Source organism: Poecile atricapillus, chromosome 22, assembly GCF_030490865.1.
Source record: "Poecile atricapillus isolate bPoeAtr1 chromosome 22, bPoeAtr1.hap1, whole genome shotgun sequence".
In the NCBI taxonomy this organism is placed as follows: Eukaryota; Metazoa; Chordata; class Aves; order Passeriformes; family Paridae; genus Poecile; species Poecile atricapillus.
The window spans coordinates 7,564,368-7,584,041 of record NC_081270.1 but is presented as its reverse complement, the minus strand read 5'-3'; the positions used below and the strand labels follow the sequence as shown (position 1 = coordinate 7,584,041).

The following is a 19,674-nucleotide window of genomic DNA, read 5'->3' as shown; positions in this document are numbered from 1 at the left end:
ATGGAGGTGAGGAAAAGAGGGAGTGGAGCCCATTCCATGGGGCAGCATCCCTGTGCGGGGCTGTGCTTTGGCTGGCGGGTTGTGTGGGGACATTATTCTCATATACGCGTTGAATAAATATCATCACTGCCACCCTTCCCACAGAGCCACATCCCGCATGGAGGAGCCTGCTCAGCCTCCCGGGGCCGTGCCCTGACTGAGGAGATGCTCCAGAAGCCTCACGGAGAGCCTGGATTGCCGGGGAGAAGCCACGGGATGTGTCCCAGGTGCTTTGTGGAGGGCTGGGGTAACCTGGGGGGAGCCGTGGGGTTTGTCCTCCAGCAGGTGAGAACTCTTGGGTTGTGACACAGCCATCAGTGCTGCGGTCCCAATGGATCCCACCGAGATTTTTGGGATGCTCGGGGTCAAACTTGGCTGGGAAGGGGATTTCTTACAGCAGGATGGAAGGAAACGTCCAAGAGAACGCCGCTGGAAGGGATCGAGCCAACCATGCCGGGCACAAACTCGGTTCCTGTTACCTTCTGGAAAAATCCCAGAGGATGGGCACAAACAGCCCCAGGCTGCTTCAAGTTTTCCTCCATGGGCAGCATTCCCAAAGAGGGGAAACGCCATCTCTCACCCCACTGAGCTGCCAAAAGAGCTGAAATCCAAGGATTTAATGCTCCGGGAGCACTGCACAACCCCCAGATCCCCTCCAACATTTCCACCTTGGATAAACAGCCCCCCAAAATCCACCTGGAGGGGTGTCCGGGGGTTTCCTGCCCAGATTTTGGGCTTAGCAGAGGAGTGGGAGACTCAGGGTCAGGGCAGACCCCAGGGATCGGGAATTATTTTAGCTGGAGGTTTATTGTGATATTTTTTTAGGAGTACAGTCGCCATCTGCCGGCAAACTCTGGCTCTTGGGTGGGAATTTGGGGGAAAAGTTAAGGATTTAAGGGCAGGTTCTATAACTCCCTGTGTGAAAATTTGGGTTTTATTAGGATGCTGAAGGGGCAGTTAATTTTTGAGCAGGGAAGAGGAAATGTTAATCCCACCCAAAAACCTCTGTATGGCTCGGAGCTCAAAGGAGAGCATTGGAGTGGTGAGTATCTTGGATATAAATGAGAAAGGTTTAAGAAATTACGGGGTCTTGGGGGATTTTTGATGTTTCTGAAGGCTGGAGCTTATCCTTGTGCTCTGTAAGAGCAGCTTTGGGCTTCAATGAAGAGGCAGAAATTGGAGGATTGACACCTGGATTTCTGCAGGAGGGACCAGAGGTTGGATTGGTGGCTGAAATCGCCTAAATTTGGGAAGAGATTTGTCCAGTAACCCAAAACTGGGGGAAGACGCCTCAAAATTAAGAGAAAACAACCTAAAACTAAGAGAAGAGACACCAAAATCAAGGGAAAACAAAACTATAGAAAAACAAACAAACAAAAATACTCCAAAATTAAGAGAAAACACCCCAAAACCAAGGAAAAACACCTCAAAATTAAGGGAAAACTCCTCCAAACTGTGGGAAAACACACAACAATTGAAGGCAAAGACGTCAAAATGAAAACACGCCCAAACTAAGGGAAAACAGCTTAAAATTTAAGTGAAACGCCTCAACACCGAAACACCTGCCCTGAGCCTGGTCCTCCGGGCCGCCAGGGGGCGCCGCGGCCCCGTCGCCGCTTCCCGCCCTTTCCGCGCGCTGCGCGTGCGTTGCCGGGCGCGGGCCGGCGGGCGGCGCGCGCATGCGCGGGGCGCGGGCCCGGCGGCGGACGGGAATTAAAATGGAAGATGAGGAGGTCGCGGAGAGCTGGGAGGAGGCGGCCGACAGCGGGGTGAGGGCGGCGGCGCAGGGCCGCGCGGCTGGCTGGGGGCGCCCGGGGGGCGCGGGCGGGGGCGCGGCGCTGCCTGAGGAGGCGGCGGGACGCGTCCGGCGGCGCGGCCGCCCCGCGGCGCTGCTAGGCCTCTTAAAGGGACCGCGGCCTCGCTCGGCGTGGGGAGACTGCGGGCCGCCCCCAGCCCCGCTGCTCGCCCGTTCTTTGGTCCCACATCGGGTCCCTCACTTGGAGCGGCTCCCTGGCCGTTCTCCGTGTGCTCCTCGGTGTGCGAACCGCAGCTGGGCTCGGCAGGGCTGCGGCAGCGGGGGCTCAGCGGGGTCGCGGCCCAGCCCCGCCCCGCACAAGGCTCCGGTGCCCGGGGGGGTGAAGCAGGAGGGGGAGGGAGGCGAGCAGAGCCAAAATGTGCGTGCCCAGCGTGGTGGTGATCCCTGCGGGGCTCTGGGGACACAGCGGGGCTGCGGCCGAGCACCCGAACGCCTTTTCCCCCTTGATCGGAGCGTGCTCGGGCAGAACGGGGAGAGTCCGGGCTGGGTCCCCGCTCTGAGAGCGGCGCAGGAGCTGGAATTGGCATCGCGTCTGTCACGCTGAGAGACCCCGAGGATTTGTGTGTGCTGTGCTTGCAAATACAGCGACTGTTTTAGCAGGAGTGTGGGCGGGTGCTCTGCGGGGTGTTCGCAGGGAAAGGAAACTCCGCCAGGCAAACTCCGCTTTTAATGAGATCCTCGGGCTCCTTGAGGATCAGAGGGCAGGAGGAGCTCCGGACAGGGCCTCGCTGAGGATTCTGAACGGGACTGTGGGCGAGGGATTGGGTTACACCTGGCCAGAGCCAGGGGAGCAAAACAGAGCCGTGTAACTCAATGCCCGAGAGGGGCCAGTGCCAGGCTGGCAGCGGAGCCGGGGGCTGTGCCCGGCGGCGGAGTTAATTCCAGCACTCTGAAACAGCTCCATGAAGGGACACGGCTGGAGCCTCGGGACCTGATGACTGTGGCCTTGAGTAATGGTTTAAAATGGTTCTGTTGCTCCATCCTGCTGTGGAGCATCGTCCCAGTTTGTCCTTCCTGCTGGTACCTCTCAGGTGCTTTTCCTTAGAAGGAAACGTCTCTGTCACTTACCTTTTCTCATGCTCTTTTCCAGTCCAAACTGCTGGGAATTCGTGCTCATAACCTCGGTAGTGCTTGTGCTGGTGAGCAGGGAGATTCCCTGGGAAATCACAGAATTGATTGGAAAAGCCCTCCAGGATCATCGAGTGCTCAGTGCCCACCTTGTGCCACCTCCAGCCCTTCCTTGGACACCTCCAGGGATGGGCACTCCAAACCTCCCTGGGCAGCCCCTGCCAAGGCCTGAGCTCCCTTTCCATGGGGAAATTCCTCTGATATCCACCCTGAGCCTCCCCTGGCCCAGCCTGAGGCCATTCCCTCTCCTCCTGTCCCTTGGGAGCAGATCCCAAATCCCCCGGCTGTCCCCTCCTGGCAGGGAGTTGTGCAGAGTCAGAAATTCCCCCTGAGCCTCCTTTGCTCCAGGCTTGAGCCCCTTCCCAGCTCCCTCAGCCTCTCCCTGTAGGCCTGGCAGGAGGAGCAGCTGCTGTTGCAGTTGTTGGGCTCTGGATGCCTGTGGGAGCAGTGTGGGAAGTGAGCTGGCTGTGCAGGGTGGGAGAGGGGGCAGGAGTGGGGGATTTCACTCCATGCCTGGCAGGAAGGAGCCCTGGGGCTGCTGGTGGTGCCTGCAGGAAGTGGGATGCTGAGCAGGATACAGCACAGGAGAGCCCAGCCTCCTCTTGTCCCGTCGTTCCTGTGGTCCTGATGGATTCTGGTGCAGCTGGGGACATTCCAGTGCCCCAAAGTCACAGCTACAGCAGGCAGGACACGTTGCCTGTGTCCCAGCATGTACCTGTTCAGTATTCCTCCCACAGGGTGCTCCTTGGGAAAGCAAATACACCAGATTTTTAGTTCTGGGGATTTTTGTTTGTAGTTTCTGGTGAGGGTGAAAACTTCTGCTCAAGGCCTTAAGGATGGTTTGTCAGCAAGAGGCAGCTCTGGGCTGAGCAGAGATTCCACAGCCTTGTAATTAAAATCCATTTCATTTCTCTGTTGCAGCTCTCCCAAATCAGGCACCAGGAAAATCTCATTAGGTTGAAGAAAACCCCCAAAAAAACCTGACACATCTGCTTGGGTTTGGTCACCCAAGGAGCTGTAAAACAAATCCTCCAGTGCTTGTGTAGGTGTTTAACACGGCCTCTGTTTCCTCTTTGTTTTGTGCCATCAGAATTGCCCCAAAAACGGAGCAGCTCCTTGGGAATGTGGCACCCCTGAGTGACTGCCATGGTGTCCTCTGTTCTGGCAGTGTCCCCTCTCCCAGGAATCCCAGGGCCACAGGGTGCAGCAGAGCTCTCTGGGGGCTCTGGACCCCTGTCACCTCCCTGGTGTCTCATTAGAACCCTGCAGTGTCTGTGGGATGGGGAGCTTTTGCTTGTCTGGGATTAGGGATGGAAAAACAGGGTGTGGAACGTGTGAGCTGTCTGAGTTTGGAGTAAGGGCTTCAAAGGCCAGTCTGGGGCAGAATGCACACATGGGCCTTCATTCCTGGTTTGTTTTTCTGTTGTGTGGCCCAGCTGGAAAGCGCAAATGAGAGGTCAGTTGGTGACACTCAGGTCTGTTTACCTGGTTAAAGCAGTAATTAAAGGTTAGGTGGGAAGCTGGGCTCCAGAACTGGAGTGTGTCCATGGTCACGGGTGATCCTCGGCTTGGAATCGGTGCTTGATAGATGGACTCATTGGTTATTCCTTTGCCAGCTAAAATGGGAGTGTGTCAGAGCCTTAAGAGTTGATTTCAGGTCAGAATCTCTTTCAGCTTCATCCCAAGGGGAGAGACAGCTCTGTTCTCTGCCCTGAGGGAAGGGCTGGAGCTGTGCCAGGGGGTTTAGGATGGAGATCAGGAAAGGCTCTTCCCCCAGAGGTGCTGGCACTGCCCAGGCTCCCCAGGGAATGGGCACGGCCCCGAGGCTGCCAGAGCTCCAGCAGGGTTTGGACAGGGTGGCATTGTTGGGGTGTCTGTGCAGGGCCAGGGGCTGGACTCTGATCCCTGTGGGTCCCTGCAGCTCAAACATTACTCTGGCAATCCAAAACAGGTTAAAAAAATCATGGAATTAATCTCCTTGTGTGTCTTTTTGCCCCTGGAGTCTGCAGATTCCCAGCTGTGCCTCAGCAGTCCCCCCAGGAAGGGAGAACCTGCCCCATGCCCCAGTTGGGCCACTCCAGGAGGATGGGAGCAGCCAAAGGCTGGCCATGGACTTTGTCCCTGCCTGGGGGTTGTGTCACAGCGCTCAGGGAGCACAGGTCACCTGAGGTGGCACCTGTCTGTCACCTCAATGAACCTGTGAGGCTCAGGTGGGTGTCACCTGCCAGCAAAGGCTCCAGGTCACCAGATCTGAGGGTTTCAGCTCCTGTCACTGGGAGTTGCTGAATGGGAGTGAAGTCCAGCAGAGTCAGAAGGGAAATGTTTTGGAGTGTGACGCTGTGACCTCCCTCTGCTAATGACTGCTGTGGTGACAGTAACGAGCTTGGGGTGTGCAGGAGCTGTGTCCACAAGGAAAACTGGGTTTTGGTGTCAGGGCTGGGAGGGTCACAGAATCCCAGAATGGTTTGGGTTGGAGGGATCTTGAAGCTCATTCCACGTCCTGCCAGGGGCAGGGACACTTTCCATTATCCCAGGTTTCTCCCAGCCCTGTCCAGCCTGGCCTTGGGCACTTCCAGGGATCCAGGAGCAGCCACAGCTTCTCTGGGCGCCTGGGGCTGGGGCAGCTCTGCAGGTGGGGTCTCACCTGGGCAGGGCAGAGGGGCAGGATCCCCCCCTCTCCTGCTGCCATCCTGCTGGGATCAGCCCAGGATGGATTTGGACTTCCCACACCCAAAAGATTCTGGGCAAACCTTTGCAATATTCTGGTTTTGCTTGGCAATGTGCCTCCATCCCATGGGGGCTCTGCAGGGCCTCCCCTCCCTGAAGGACGCGTTCCTGGGGTGCTGAGGGTCTCCAGCTCACCAGGAACACCCCCAAGGTAGCAGCTTTGTGGCTGGGCTGGCTTTTAGGGTAGCTTTTAGGGTGCCAGGCCACAGGAATGTGGGATCTGAGCAGCCCCTTGGTGTCTGCATTCAGGGGTGGGTTATGGATCCTGTTTCCTTCAGGGTAGGGGTAGGAAGGATGGCGGTGCTGGGGCTGGAGCTCAGTTTCCATGACGTCCTTGTCCACAAACGCAGCCTAAATGTCAGAGAACAGAGTCTCCTTCAGGCTGTTTGTTTGGGTGCTGTTTGGCATCCACAAATAATAGCCCTAAAAATAGGTGGGTGACATTCCTTGCTAATCTTTGGGGAGGGGGTTTTGTGCAGGGATGTGACCCAGGTTTTGTTTTTGGAGATACAGATGGGTTTGTCAGGGGAGGGGGAGCTGGAAGAGCCCCTCAGGTGATGGATGGCTGGGGTTTGTCCACAGTGACCTGTCCAGGTCACAGGATGCCAAATCCAGCTGCCTCTGCAGACACCTCATGCCTGTGGTGCTTGTAGTGCCTCTGGCACTTGCCCTCCAAGTCAGTTCCTAATTTTATCTCCTTCCCCAGCCGGTGACAGCGTGACACAGCAGAGGAGAGGGAATGACATCAGCAGACGGCTGGATCAGTGCAGAGCGGCAGCAGGGATTTGATTTTAATTAAAAATGAGCAGTGCCAAGGTGGTTCTGCTTTTAAATTGGTGGAGTGATCCCTGTCACGAGCTGTGAGGCTGCTCAAGGCTGGGGCTGTGCCTGCACGTGGTGTTCGAACCCTCCATTCCTACAATTCCAAACATCCGAGTAATAAACACTGAGCTTCCTGGAAAATGCAGCGTCAGTCCCTGTGTTTGAAAGAGAACACAATTTCTGACACCCCGAGTGCTGTGTGAGGTGGGGAGCTGCTTTTGGCCATCTATTTAAACACAAAAGGAGACTTTTTCTACCCAGAAGTCCAGTGGATGTCTGGAGGCAGCTGGAATCCCCTCAGCAGGAATTCCGTGGATGCTGCAGGACTGGCAGTTGTTGGGATGGGTGGGAGGGGTTGGTTTATGTTATTCTGCCAAGATCCCTGCATGTGGAGGATGTTCTGCAGAGAGCACAGTGCTTCCATCAGCTGCTGAGGCTGGAATTTAGGGAATGTTTTAGCTGCTCCTGGCTTTGCTCCTCGTGCCAGCCTGCTGTGGGCACAGGCAGGGGCTGGCAAAACTGAAAATGCTTTCAAGAAAGACCACGATGTCACCTGAGCTGGCTCAGCCAGGAGCCAACCCCTTCCCCTGAGCTGGGCTTCCATTGTTTGCCAGCAGCTGCTCCACGGCATCTCCATCCTCACTGTCTGTCCTCCTGTTCCCGTGCCTCTCTCAGAGGGCAGGAGGCAGCTCAGACACATTTTCCTCCCTCCTGAGCAGCACTGGACTCCTTCCCAGGCCCCTTGAAGAGGAAGGAAGCTGCAGGTGTTTGCCCTCCCCGGGAGGCTCTGGCTGAGACCTGCCTTGTGAAGCTCTGCCTGGTTTTGTTACCTCCCAGGACAGGGCTGGGCAGGAAACTCAACCTCCCACCCACCTTTTATCTTCCTGAAATGATTTATTCCCTTCTAGGTGGAGGCTGCATGACCAACATCCAGCACTGTGGTTTGGCATCTTGTAGTGACTTGTGCTCCTTCCCTGCTCACAGGGGCAGGGAATTTCTATCCAAACCCATTCCCTTCCTGAGCTGTGCCTGCTCTGTTTCCTCATGGAAAACATGGGAAAAAAACCCATGGAAAGCATGGGGAAGCAGCCAGGCCTCAAAGCAGAGCAGCTGCCTCCTGCCAGAAATTTGGAATTTCTTTTTGTGGTGCCAGTTATCAGCTGGCTAAACTAGGACACTCTCAGGTAGCGTTCCCCCCTCTTCCTTGATGATTAAATCAAACACAAAAAGCTGTTTCGGAGAGGATCTAAAAATCCTGGTGGGATCTAAAAATCCCGCTGGGGTTGTGGCAGGTCAGCTGCAGGAGGGTTGAAACCTGCCTTGGTTCTCCTCAGCCGAGTTTCTCTGCGTAACCGCTCCGGTTGCATCACTTTGCTGAGGTGGATCCCAGCCTGGGGCAGAGGCTGACAACGCTCAAATCCCGGCTTTGTCAGCGATGAAGGCGTCCCTGTGCGCTGGGTGCCGCGGCAGCAGCGTGTGGAGCGGCACAGGGAGGCTCCCAGCCTGCGTGTGGGGCAGGGCAGGGATTTCTCCAGGCAGGAATGTGGCCCTGCCAGCCAGCCCTGCCCGTGGGCTCGGCTCCCCCCGGGAATATCGAGCTGGTGGATCCCTGGAATGGCGCCTGAGGATCGCCCCAGCCGCTGCTCCTGTGCCCCGCAGGTTTGCCTGGTCCCCAGCTGGATCCAGGAATGCCTTGCTGGGCCATCCCGTGGGGTTTCACCCTCAGAGGTGGTGTTTTGCCAGCTGAAGGGATTAAAATGAGCGCCCCACGCCTTGCTCTGGGTGTATGCTCACCAAACACTCGTGCTGGTTTTGCTTTTCTCGTGGCTTATCCACTGGGGCTTTGCTTTTCCCTGCCTCTTGATTCCCAAGTCATCCTCAGGTGGAATCACACTTCCCCCTTTACAGATCAGTGTTTGGGAGAGTGGAATTAAATGTGCGCCCAGACAGGCTCAAACTCCGACCTCCAAGCTGAGATTGGTCTTCATTTTATTAAAAACTTTATGTTTTTTACTTCTCTCTCCTTCTTTTCAAGGAAATAGACAGACGGTTGGAAAAGAAGCTGAAGATCACACAGAAGGAAAGGTAAAATCCTGATTTTCCTGAGGTGCTGTTGGACAGCCCGGGGAGTGGGAACAGTGGGGAAACAGCTTGGAACAGAGCAGGGTTGGAGTTGGGAAATCGGGAATCGCTGTCTCCATGCCACTAGGTGTCCCTTGGGAGCCGTGGCAAGGCAGCAGAAAGCTGCTGAGAGCTCCTCCAGGCTGGGTGCAGCTGCAGCCCGGGGCAGGTGCTGCCAGAAAGAGACAATTTTCACTGGAATGGGTCACTCAGGTAATGCCAGCTCCTGCCTCTGGGCTGACTCGCTGTGTCTTGCATCAGGGAGAATTTCTTTTCCTGCTTCCTTTGGGTCTAGGCAAGGGGGGTGTTATTTTCTCCTGCTAGAGATGTTTTTAATCACTGCTGACAAGTCCTTTGTTGTTGGGTTTTTTTTCCCCTCTTTGGTTATTAGAGAGTCATGGGGTTTGTCCTCTGGGAGTTCCACGCAGAAAAGGGACTATAAAACATTCAGATGCTGAGCTGGGGCCGAGGCTGGCTCCGAGCAGTGAAATGGCAGGATGGCTGTCCTGCTGAGAGGAGCCCTTGAAATCCTTGCAGGGAGTGTAATCAAGGTGCTTTCCCAACATCTTCAACTAGAAATGCTAAAATTAAAACTAAAAGAATGTCTGTTCCCTTTCCTTCAGTAGAGTTTAATGGTGTCAGACATAGCAGGGACTGATTTTCCATCCTGCTGTAGTTTAGAGTTACAGCTATGACGAGGTCTTTAATTATTCCTTAATCACAGGAACACCCTGTGAGCATGAGGAATTCACACACCGGGCAGAATTCCCCCATGGAAAACAAGCACCAACCCCATGTTTTTGTTCCCAGCAGCAGAAAGTCCAAATCTCCTCCCAAAGTGCCGATTGTGATCCAGGACGACAGCCTTCCCGCGGGGCCCCCGCCCCAGATCCGCATCCTCAAGCGTCCCACGAGCAACGGCGTCCTCAGCAACCCCAACTCGGCCAGCCGCCCCGCCTTCCCCGTCAAATCGCTGGCACAGCGCGAGGCCGAGTACGCCGAGGCCAGGAAACGCATCCTGGGCAGCGCCAGCCCCGAGGAGGAGCAGGAGAAGCCCATCCTGGACAGGTGAGAGCAGCCCCCTGGCTCCTGGGGGATTCCTGCCTGGCGCTGCTGGGGATGGAGGGGCTCCTTGGGGAGTGCAGAGAGAGAGGAGGGCTCTGTTGGAGCCTCAGCCACGTGGGAGAGAGGGGAAGTGCCATAAATCCTGGAATCATTGAGGCTGGAAAAGTCCTCTGGGATCACAGAGTCCAGCCATTGACTGGCACTGCTGTGTTTGCCACTGAACGTGTCCCCAGGTGCCACATCCGTGTGCCTTTGGGACACTTCCAGGGATCCAGGCTTCTCTGGGTGACCTGTGCCAGGCCCTCACAGGGAGGAGAATTCCTTCCCAGCACCCAGTCCATTCCTGCCCTCTGGCAGTGGGAATTTATTCCCCCTTGGCCTCTTGTCCAGAGTCCCTCTGTCTTTCCTGCTGGTCCCTTCAGGTCACAGTTGGGTCACCCCAGGGGTTCTCTGTTGCAGGCTGAACAATCCCAGTCCCCTCAGCCTGAGCTCCCAGCAGAGCTGCTCCATCCCCCTCATCACCCCAGCAGGCTCCTTTGGGCTTGTTCCCTGTCCCTCCTCCTGTGCTGGGGATCCCAGAGCACGCCACAGCATTCCTGGGGTGCGGGGGCTTCCTGGAGGCACTGGGAATTGTACACCTCATTCCCTCCCTTGCTCCTCATGTCCCTGACCTGCTCCCCGTGTCCCTGACCTGCTCCCCATGTCCCTGACCTGCTCCTTGTGTCCCTGACCTGCTCCCCGTGTCCCTGACCTGCTCCCCGTGTCCCTGACCTGCTCCTCGTGTCCCTGACCTGCTCCCTGTGTCCCTGACCTGCTCCCTGTGTCCCTGACCTGCTCCTCGTGTCCCAGCCCTGCTCCCCATGTCCCTGACCTGCTCCTCGTGTCCCTGACCTGCTCCCTGTGTCCCTGACCTGCTCCCCATGTCCCTGACCTGCTCCCCGTGTCCCTGACCTGCTCCCCGTGTCCCTGACCTGCTCCCCGTGTCCCTGACCTGCTCCTCGTGTCCCTGACCTGCTCCTCGTGTCCCAGCCCTGCTCCCTGTGTCCCTGCAGTCCCAGCTGTGTCCCCACAGGTTTGGCTGTGTCCCCACAGCCCCAGCAGTGTCCCCGCAGTCCCAGCAGTGTCCCCACAGCCCCAGCAGTGTCCCCACAGCCCCAGCTGTGTCCCTGCAGTCCCAGCTGTGTCCCCACAGCCCCAGCTGTGTCCCCACAGTCCCAGCTGTGTCCCCACAAGCCCAACTGTGTCCCCGCAGTTCCAGCAGTGTCCCTGCAGCCCCAGCTGTGTCCCCGCAGTCCCAGCTGTGTCCCCACAAGCCCAGCTGTGTCCCTGCAGCCCCAGCTGTGTCCCTGCAGTCCCAGCTGTGTCCCTGCAGTCCCAGCTGTGTCCCCACAAGCCCAGCTGTGTCCCCTCTCTCCCACAAGCCCCAGCTGTGTCCCCACAGTTCCAGCTGTGTCCCCACAGGTTTGGCTGTGTCCCCACAGCCCCAGCTGTGTCCCCACAGCCCCAGCTGTGTCCCCACAGCCCCAGCTGTGTCCCTGCAGTCCCAGCTGTGTCCCCACAGCCCCAGCTGTGTCCCCACAGTCCCAGCTGTGTCCCCACAGCCCCAGCAGTGTCCCCACAGTCCCGGCTGTGTCCCCACAGTCCCGGCTGTGTCCCCACAGCCCCAGCTGTGTCCCCACAGGCCCAGCTGTGTCCCCACAGGTTTGGCTGTATCCCCACACTCCTGGCTGTGTCCCCATAGCCCCAGCTGTGTCCCCACAAGCCCAGCTGTGTCCCCTCTCTCCCACAAGCCCCAGCTGTGTCCCCACAGCCCCAGCAGTGTCCCCATAGCCCCAGCTGTGTCCCCACAGCTCCAACTGTGTCCCCACAAGCCCAGCTGTGTCCCCACAGTCCCAGCTGTGTCCCCATAGCCCCAGCTGTGTCCCCACAAGCCCAGCTGTGTCCCCTCTCTCCCACAAGCCCCAGCTGTGTCCCCACAGTCCCAACCATGCCCCTCTCCCCACAGACCCCCGCGGATCTCGCAGCCTGAGGACACCAGGCAGCCCAACAACGTGATCCGGCAGCCGCTGGGCCCCGATGGCTCGCAGGGCTTCAAGCAGCGCAGATAGAGGCGGAGGCGCCGTTCCGCCGGCACGGACACACGGACCCGGGCCAGGGCACGTCCCGGGCTGATTTGCACTGTGACCCTTTTTTTTTTGCTCTGCCCACTGTGACCTTGAGCCCCACGCACTGTGAGCTCCCCTCTGCACCCACTGTGAGCGGCGATCCCGGCAGGGCTGTCCCGGGGGGCCGCAGGGGCCGTGCCGGAGCTGGCCGGGCGCAGGGAGTCGTGTGTGTCCCGCTCGGGTCGGAGCGAGCGCCAGCAATAACGTTTGTTGTACTCCAAACCTGGCATTTAAGGATAAAAAAAAAAAAAAAGAGAGAAAAAAAAAAAAAAAAAATAAGATGGGAAGCCTCCCCAGCCACGCATGTTGTCCTCATCACTTCCAGAATGAGTTCTGTTTGCAAGGATTTTAGGTTCTTTCATTTGGTTTTCTGTTTGTTTTCTGTATCTTGGATGGGCAGAGTGCATGGGAAGGGTTTGAGCCGTTTGTTTGAATCCAGAGAGGTAGCTGAGTGTTCCGGAGGGAATTCCAATGGATTTCCATGAATGTGATGGCTTGGGGAGGACAGGCTCACGCTCTCCTTCTCCATTTCCACTGCCATGGAAGAGAACTCCTGGATCCCCCCAGGCACCTCGGAATTGGACCCAGTTCACATCTCGCTCCTGTTAAAGCTCGGCTCCGATTCCCTGCTGGCTTTGAGGAAAAGCTTAAAATCCATCCTTTTTGGGTTCTCTTGTACATGGGGAGGAGGGAATGCAGAGGGACCCTGTGAAAATGCCTGCTGTCCTGCCACGGAGGGCTGGGCAGTGAAGAATTGGGAGATGTGAGGAGGAGGAGGAGGAGGAGGAGGAGGAGGAGGAGGAGGAGGAGAGGCTCCGGCGCCGCTCCAGCCGTGCCACCGGGCAGTGGGATATCCCGAGGGCCCGGCCCCCGCGGCGCATGGACAGCACGAGCTCTCCTGGAACGGCAGAACCGGGAAGCAGAGCAGCCTTGGAGAGAGCCTGGACGATCCCTCGGTGTCCCGGGAGGCAGCGAGGCCTCGGGGAAGGGATGGTCCTGCCCCGGCTCCCGGGAAGAGGACGGGGAGAGGCTGCTGCTCCCCAGGGACGGAGCCCAGGATCACTCGATATCAAGGGATTGGATGAACACTAAATGCTCTTCCTGGAGGCGCCAGAACCTGGAATTCCTGCTGGTTCCTGCCGGATTCTTCAAGGGGGAACGAGCCAATCTTGCTGTGCACGGAAAGCCCCGTGTGGAAACGCGGCTGAAATCCCACAGAAACGGGAGAACAGAAACTACCTGAGTATCCAAGAGATCCGCCTGAACCTTCCTGAGCTCCTCACAGCTGCTTTGGGGTGGGCTGCGATTCCCCAGGGATTCCCCCTGGGGCTTTTGGGGGGTCTCATCCACCCCCTGAGCCCGGGGGCCGGGATGAGCTCCGGGAGGGAGCGGGAGGGAGAAGGACGTCAGCAATAACCGTAGTCACTGCGCCTTTCCTTAATTATTCCTACAACTAGCATCGAATAGCCAAAAAACCTCCCCAAAATCCACGGGATTTCTGGTGTGGCCACATGGCTCTGCCTCCTCCACGTCCAGCACCGAAATCCCCTTTTCCAGCACTGGAAAATCTCCTTCTCCCGGCCGTGTCCCGGTGCCAGGACACATCCCGCCCGCGGGCAGGGCTCGGCGGTGTTCCTGTGGGAAGCGCCTTCATCCCGAGGAGGGGGAGGATGAAACCGCGTGTTTCCAACCCGTCCCCCTCCCCAAAAAACAAAAAAAAAAACCACGTGCGCTGGAAAGAAAACGTTTTATAAATTGTATTTTAAATAAATGTCTTTAAACTTTTCACGGCGTTCCGGCTCTCTCCTTTTATCCCCATTTGTGGTGGCAGGGGTGTAAAAATCCACCAGGAAGGTAAAATCTGGGAGCTTTTGCCCATAGTTGTGCTGGTTTTAACCAATATCAGGGGATTTTAACCCGTTTTGAGAGTGCTTGAGAGGTCTGAGGAGGAAGGGGAGATGTGGATCCCAAATGTGGATGTGAGCACAAGCAAATCAGTTAATTCAATTAATTAAATCTGATTGTTTTGTTGCTCCATGCTGGGCTCCCCTGGATGTTGTGTTCCCCAACATCCAGAGAAGGTGCTGGAGAATCTTGGGCTGACAATTCCAGAAGCCTCAGCAGCTCCCACTGGAGCTGATGGGTTTTTTTACTGGAATTCTGATGGTTTTTAACTATTTACTTATAGTATCCATAATGTAAACACATCGTATTGATATAAAATATAGAAACATTAATATAGTAATAATAGACTATTATATATTGTCTATATTGTAATATATAGATAATTATATATATAATATATTATACAACCCAGTATCACATTTATATATATACACACACATATATATAATAATAATTATATATAATATGATACAGCCCAGTATCATATATATATACATACACACATATATAATAATAATTATAGATAATATGATACAGCCCAGTATCATATATATATATATACACACACATATATATAATAATTATATATAATGTGATACAGCCCAGTATCATATATATATACACACATATATATAATAATTATATATAATATGATACAACACAGTGTCATATTTATATATACACACACATATATATAATAATAATAATTATATATAATATGATACAGCCCAGTATCATATATATGTATACACACACACATATATTTTACATATCATACATATCTTATAGAACATGTAATGCTCTAACACATAGCACTCTAATATAAATAAATAGAAATAACAGACCCCAGTATCTGATTTATAAAGTTACTAATTTATAAAAGCGGTGAATTCCGGGGCTCGGCCCAGTTCCCGCAGGGTCCTCCCGCCCGCTAGGGGGCGCCATGGCTGCGGAAGCGCCTCTGCCTCCGGCGGGCCCCGCCCAGGCCCAGGCACCATCGAGACTGCGGCCCGAGCGGCGGCGGGGCCGCGATGGCGGCGGCACCGGAGGAGTACGAGTCGGTGCTGTGCGTGAAGCCGGCGGTGCTCGTGTACCGGGTACCGCCGCGGGCCTCCAACCGCGGCTACAGGTGGGGCCCGCGCCCGCCCGCGAGCTGTCAGCGCCTCCTAGCGTTGGGGGGGGGCTCGCCCTCTTCCTGTGGGCTTTGTGGGGAGTCCCCTCCTCATGAGGCTTGGGGGGGTTCCCGGGAGGCGTTTGGGGTCTGGCCGTTCCCGTGGGAGAGCTGCCCCTCGTGGGGTGTCTCAGCCCTCGTGTGGGAAATCACAGCCCCCTGTGGGAGAGCTGTCCCTCATGGAGAGCTGCCCCTCATGGAGAGCTGTCCCTCATGGAGAGCTGTCCCTCATGGAGAGCTGTCCCTCATGGAGAGCTGCCCCTCATGGAGAGCTGTCCCTCATGGAGAGCTGTCCCTCATGGAGAGCTGTCCCTCATGGAGAGCTGTCCCTCATGGAGAGCTGCCCCTCATGGAGAGCTGCCCCTCATGGAGAGCTGTCCCTCATGGAGAGCTGCCCCTCATGGGGTGTCTCAGCCCTCGTCTGGGAACTCCCGGCCCCCCGTGGGTTCTCTCAGGAGGTTTCTGTGCCCCTCATCCCCACCCCACGCCAGGGTCTCCATCCCCCCGTGAGTTTTGGGGTCCCCACCCTGTCAGTCCCTCACTCGGGCTGTGGAAACTCCGCGGAAAAGGAACCGAAACCTCCCTCGCAGCTGCTGCCCGCTCCCCGCCCCACTCCAGCGGCTGGTTTGGGCTGAAACGAGCCGATTTATGCCAAATCCCCGCGGCACCGTGGCTGCCCCGTTCCGCGGGGCTCACGCTGCCCTTGGTGCCCCGCAGAGCCGCCGAGTGGCAGCTGGAGCAGCCGGCCTGGAGCGGCCGCCTGCGAGTGACAGCCAGGGGCAGCACGGCCTTCATCAAACTGGAGGACAAGAGCTCGGGTGAGGAGAAAAACACGGGGCTCCGTGGGGCCCAGCGTGGAGTTACCCAGCGTGGAGTTACCCAGCGTGGAGTTACCCAGCGTGGAGTTTTACCCCTCGCTGTTTTCCAGGAGAGCTCTTCGCCCAGGCTCCCGTGGAGCAGTTCCCCGGGATCGCTGTGGAGGGTGTCACGGACTCCAGCAGATATTTTGTCATCCGCGTTGAGGATGGCAACGGTGGGTCCCTCACAGCCCCCTGAGAGCCCTCGCTGCTCCTGCTTTCTGTGCTGGAATATTCCCTGCGTGGGGAGGAGCTGCCTCCCTCCCACGGCTCTGAACAAAAACACTTGGGTTTGGCTGCTCAGCATTGCAGGAGCATCCCCCTGCTGCCAGTTAATTAAAAAGCTGTTTGTACTGGAGCTGGAGGTGCATTTAGAGAAGGGAAGGCTCTGGGGTGACTTAATTGTGGCCTTCTTGTCCCTAAAGGGGCTCCAGGAGAGCTGGAGAGGGACTGGGGACAAGGGATGGAGGGACAGGACACAGGGAATGGCTCCCAGTGCCAGAGGGCAGGGCTGGATGGGATTTTGGGAAGGAATTCCTCCCTGTGAGGGTGGGCAGACCCTGGCACAGGTGCCCAGAGAAGCTGTGGCTGCCCCTGGATCCCTGGAAGTGGCCAAGGTTGGACGGGGCTTGGAGCAGCCTGGGGCAGTGGAAGGTGTTACCCTGGCAGGGATGGGATGGGATTTACAGTCCTTCCAACCTAAACCGTGCTGGGATTCTGTGATCCCCGGTCCCGTGGCTCAGTCTCCAGTGTCCCAGCTCCCTCTGGAGGCAGCGCCAGGCACGGGGATGTGCAGGATGGAGCATCCTCCCATCCCTCCTCCTCCTCCTCCTCCTCCTCCTCCTCCTCCTCCTCTGCGGAGCATCCCAGCCCTGACTCCTCCTCCCTGCCCAGGCCGCCGGGCGTTCATCGGGGTCGGCTTTGTGGACAGAGGAGATGCCTTTGACTTCAACGTGGCTCTCCAGGACCACTTCAAGTGAGTTTGTGCCTCTCCCTGTGTCCTGTCAGCTCCGCTTTTGGCAGTTCTCCTCCAGGAGTGGTGGAGAACTGGGAGCTGGGGCGGGCAGGTGTGGTGGGAAGAGGAGGAAACTCGCAGCTCGTCCTCTCTCCAGTGATCAGTGATCAGCAGTGTCCCAAGCTGGGCTTCCCAAGCCCAAATTCCCAGTCCAGATTCCCTAATTTATGTCCTCTGCTTCCTGTATCAGCTGTGAGTGGCTGTCCTGAGGGGCTGCTCCAGCTGCTGGGAATGGTGGGGTTTTGGGGTTTTGGGGTTTTGGGATTTTGGGGTTTTGGGATTTTGGGGAGGGATGGACGTGGTGCCCTGAGAGGCTGCTCCAGCTGCTGGGAATGGTGGGGTTTTGGGGTTTTGGGATTTTGGGGTTTTGGGGTTTTGGGATTTTGGGGTTTTGGGATTTTAGGGGTTTGGGGTTTTGGGGTTTTGGGGCTTTGGGGTTTTGGGGAAGGATGGATGTGGTGCTGGCTGTGGGATCTGTGGGGCTCCAGCTGCCACTTCTGGGCATCATCCCCTGGCTGCTCCCTCAGGTGAGGTCTCGGCTCACAGCTCAGAGGGGATGATCCTGAGCAGGATTTATTTGTCTGGGGGAGCCTGGGCAGGCTGTGAGCTCTCCTTTTCCATGGATTTCATTCCCACAGGTGGGTGAGGCAGCAGAGCGAGCTGGCCCGGCAGGCCCAGGACCTGGAGCAGGGACCCAAACTGGATCTGGGCTTTAAGGAGGGACAAACCATCAAACTCAACATTGCTGTGAGGGCCTTTCCCAGCTGATTCCAGCTTCTCCTTCGAGTGGCACCAGGAAGCAGCAGCTCCTCCCCGAAATCCCCGGGCATGGGCTCGGGGCAGAGCCCATCGGGATAACTCTGCCTGCAGGGATTTTCCTGCTGCCAAAATCTGGCTTGTGGGATCTGGGGGTAAAATCCACCCCTGCTGTGACCCCTCTGGATACACCAGCAGGGAGGGGTTGCAGCAGTGCAGGATTTTATACCCAAATCAAAACAATTTGCCTTCCAGGGCTTTCATGCTCTGGGTTTAAATGGGATCCCACCCAAACCTCCTGCTCTCCTTTCAGAACATGAAGAAAAAAGAAGGAGGGACAGGGAGCACCAGGCCACGTCCTGCAGGGCCTGGGGGCCTGAGCTTGCTCCCACCACCCCCCGGAGGAAAATCTGGCTCTGGGGAGCGGCCAGCTCCATTCTCCACACCCAGCCAGCTGCCAGGAACCCCCATCACAGGTCTGCCCTCCCACAGAGCTCCTGGGGGGCTGCTGCATCCATCAGGGCGGGCAGAAACGGGGCAAAACGGGAATGAGAGTGGGAAATCACTGCTGGTGTTCTGTTTTGTCTCTTCCTGACTTTGTGACAGACTCCCTGTTGTCCTGGCCTCAGCCCGCTGCTCCTCCTGCTGCTGATGTCTGGGGAGACTTTGCCAAAGCTTCGGGGTGAGCAGGAGGGGGATTTGGGGGGATGTGGATGCCCCAAAACCGCTTGGTTTTGCTGGCAAACCCTGCTGGGGAGGGGGCACTGCTCCGTCCAGTCCCAGATTTGGGGTTTGGGAACCCTGCTGGGGAGGGGACACTGCTCCATCCAGTCCCAGATTTGGGAACCCTGCTGGGGAGGGGGCACTGCTCCCTCCAGTCCCAGATTTGGGATTTGGGAACCCTGCTGGGGAGGGAACACTGCTCCATCCAGTCCCAGATTTGGGATTTGGGAACCCTGCTGGGGAGGGAACACTGCTCCATCCAGTCCCAGATTTGGGGTTTGGGAACGGCTCTGCTCCTGTGCTGCCAGTTCCCTCAGTTCAGTCCACGGGCACTTGTTGCTCTGTTGCTCCAGGAGAGTTTTGGGCTGGTCCTGGGTGACCCATTTGCAGCCCATTTTCCACCCTGGATGCCTTTAACATTTCCAAACACCGTTTTATCCCTGTTTTTCCCTCTCTCCAGGTCGGCTTCCAGCCAGGCTCAGGGGAGCACAGGCTGGGTTCAGTTCTGATCCTGACCTTGATCTGCTTTTCCCCCACGGGGGTGCTGGGATCCTTGGGATTCCTTCAGGACCAAAGAAGCAGCCTCAGGACTCCTGCTCAGCTCCAAAATGCTGGAATTGGTGCTGGAAGGAAACAGCCACACGCCTTAAAACGCCTTAAAACGCTCCACATGCAGGGCCTGGATCCTGGGAGAGCTGGAGCCGCCTCCTCTGGGGAAATCCCTCAGGTTCTTCCCTCTCCTGGATAAGGAGGGAGAGCTCAGAGTCCCCTCAGGGTCTCCTCTGCCTTCTGCTCCTGCTTTTGGGCTGGATAAATCCTTCCCTGAGCGAGGAGCATCCTCCTGGAGCCCTCCCACCTCCCGGATCCACACAAACCTTTCCCTGCCAGGACGCCAAGCACCGCCTGGATTTATTTCTGAGCACTTAACTGGGATGTGGGGAGCCTGATCCTGGCCTTTCCATCCTGAAATTCCTCATTTCTTACTCTGGGAAGTTGGTTTTACTCCTCCTCTATTTTGAAGACACGATTTTTTACTCCTTTCCATGGACATTTTATTAAGGACAGAACGGAGTCGGGCTCTTGGACACCTCTGGGGTTGAGATTCCTCTTGAAACAAATAAATATTTTCTTACCTATTTATATTAAAGCTTTTCTGAGTACGAAATCCCACTTATTTTTATCCAACCCTTTGGATTTTCCTTTCCATTTCCAACTGGATGATGGGCATTTTGCTTTCAGAGCTTTCCCCTGGGCCTGGCAGCGAACCCAGGTGAGAATGTAACGCTTCTGAGTGAACAATAAAATGCTTTTGATGCCAGACTGGAATTTTGTTTTTTTCCCCTCCCCTGGGCGAGCTCGGAGCG

General features: G+C 56.6%; 2 protein-coding genes across 3 annotated transcripts; both read left to right on the top strand.

The window, feature by feature from the left end:
- The first annotated feature begins 1,672 nt into the window (after positions 1-1,672).
- Positions 1,673-13,668, top strand: SZRD1 (SUZ RNA binding domain containing 1). Of its 2 annotated transcripts, none has more exons than XM_058854988.1 (4): positions 1,673-1,808; positions 8,568-8,617; positions 9,464-9,721; positions 11,724-13,668. In XM_058854988.1, exons 1-4 carry the CDS (start codon positions 1,719-1,721, stop codon positions 11,824-11,826), a joined length of 501 nt encoding a protein of 166 aa, XP_058710971.1. In that variant the 5' UTR covers positions 1,673-1,718; the 3' UTR covers positions 11,827-13,668. The 2 variants fall into 2 exon arrangements, with proteins under 2 accessions (XP_058710971.1, XP_058710972.1); XM_058854989.1 differs by having other exon boundaries at positions 1,676-1,808; positions 9,467-9,721.
- Positions 13,669-14,763: 1,095 nt separating this feature from the next.
- NECAP2 (NECAP endocytosis associated 2) lies at positions 14,764-19,623 on the top strand. Its single transcript, XM_058855377.1, has 8 exons — positions 14,764-14,917; positions 15,677-15,777; positions 15,888-15,992; positions 16,711-16,792; positions 17,470-17,578; positions 17,901-18,063; positions 18,194-18,269; positions 18,771-19,623. Exons 1-8 carry the CDS (start codon positions 14,820-14,822, stop codon positions 18,817-18,819), a joined length of 783 nt encoding a protein of 260 aa, XP_058711360.1. The 5' UTR covers positions 14,764-14,819; the 3' UTR covers positions 18,820-19,623.
- The last annotated feature ends 51 nt before the right edge of the window (positions 19,624-19,674 follow it).

Coding starts and splice junctions, on each gene's coding strand:
- NECAP2 (XM_058855377.1), top strand. CDS start 14,820: ATGGCGGCGGCACCGGAGGAGTACGAGTCGGTGCTGTGCGTGAAGCCG. Junction 15,993..16,710: donor CCGCGTTGAGGATGGCAACG/GTGGGTCCCTCA, acceptor CTCCCTGCCCAG/GCCGCCGGGCGTTCATCGGG. Junction 17,579..17,900: donor CCATCAAACTCAACATTGCT/GTGAGGGCCTTT, acceptor CTCTCCTTTCAG/AACATGAAGAAAAAAGAAGG.
- SZRD1 (XM_058854988.1), top strand. CDS start 1,719: ATGCGCGGGGCGCGGGCCCGGCGGCGGACGGGAATTAAAATGGAAGAT. Junction 8,618..9,463: donor AAGATCACACAGAAGGAAAG/GTAAAATCCTGA, acceptor TTTTGTTCCCAG/CAGCAGAAAGTCCAAATCTC. Junction 9,722..11,723: donor GAGAAGCCCATCCTGGACAG/GTGAGAGCAGCC, acceptor CTCTCCCCACAG/ACCCCCGCGGATCTCGCAGC.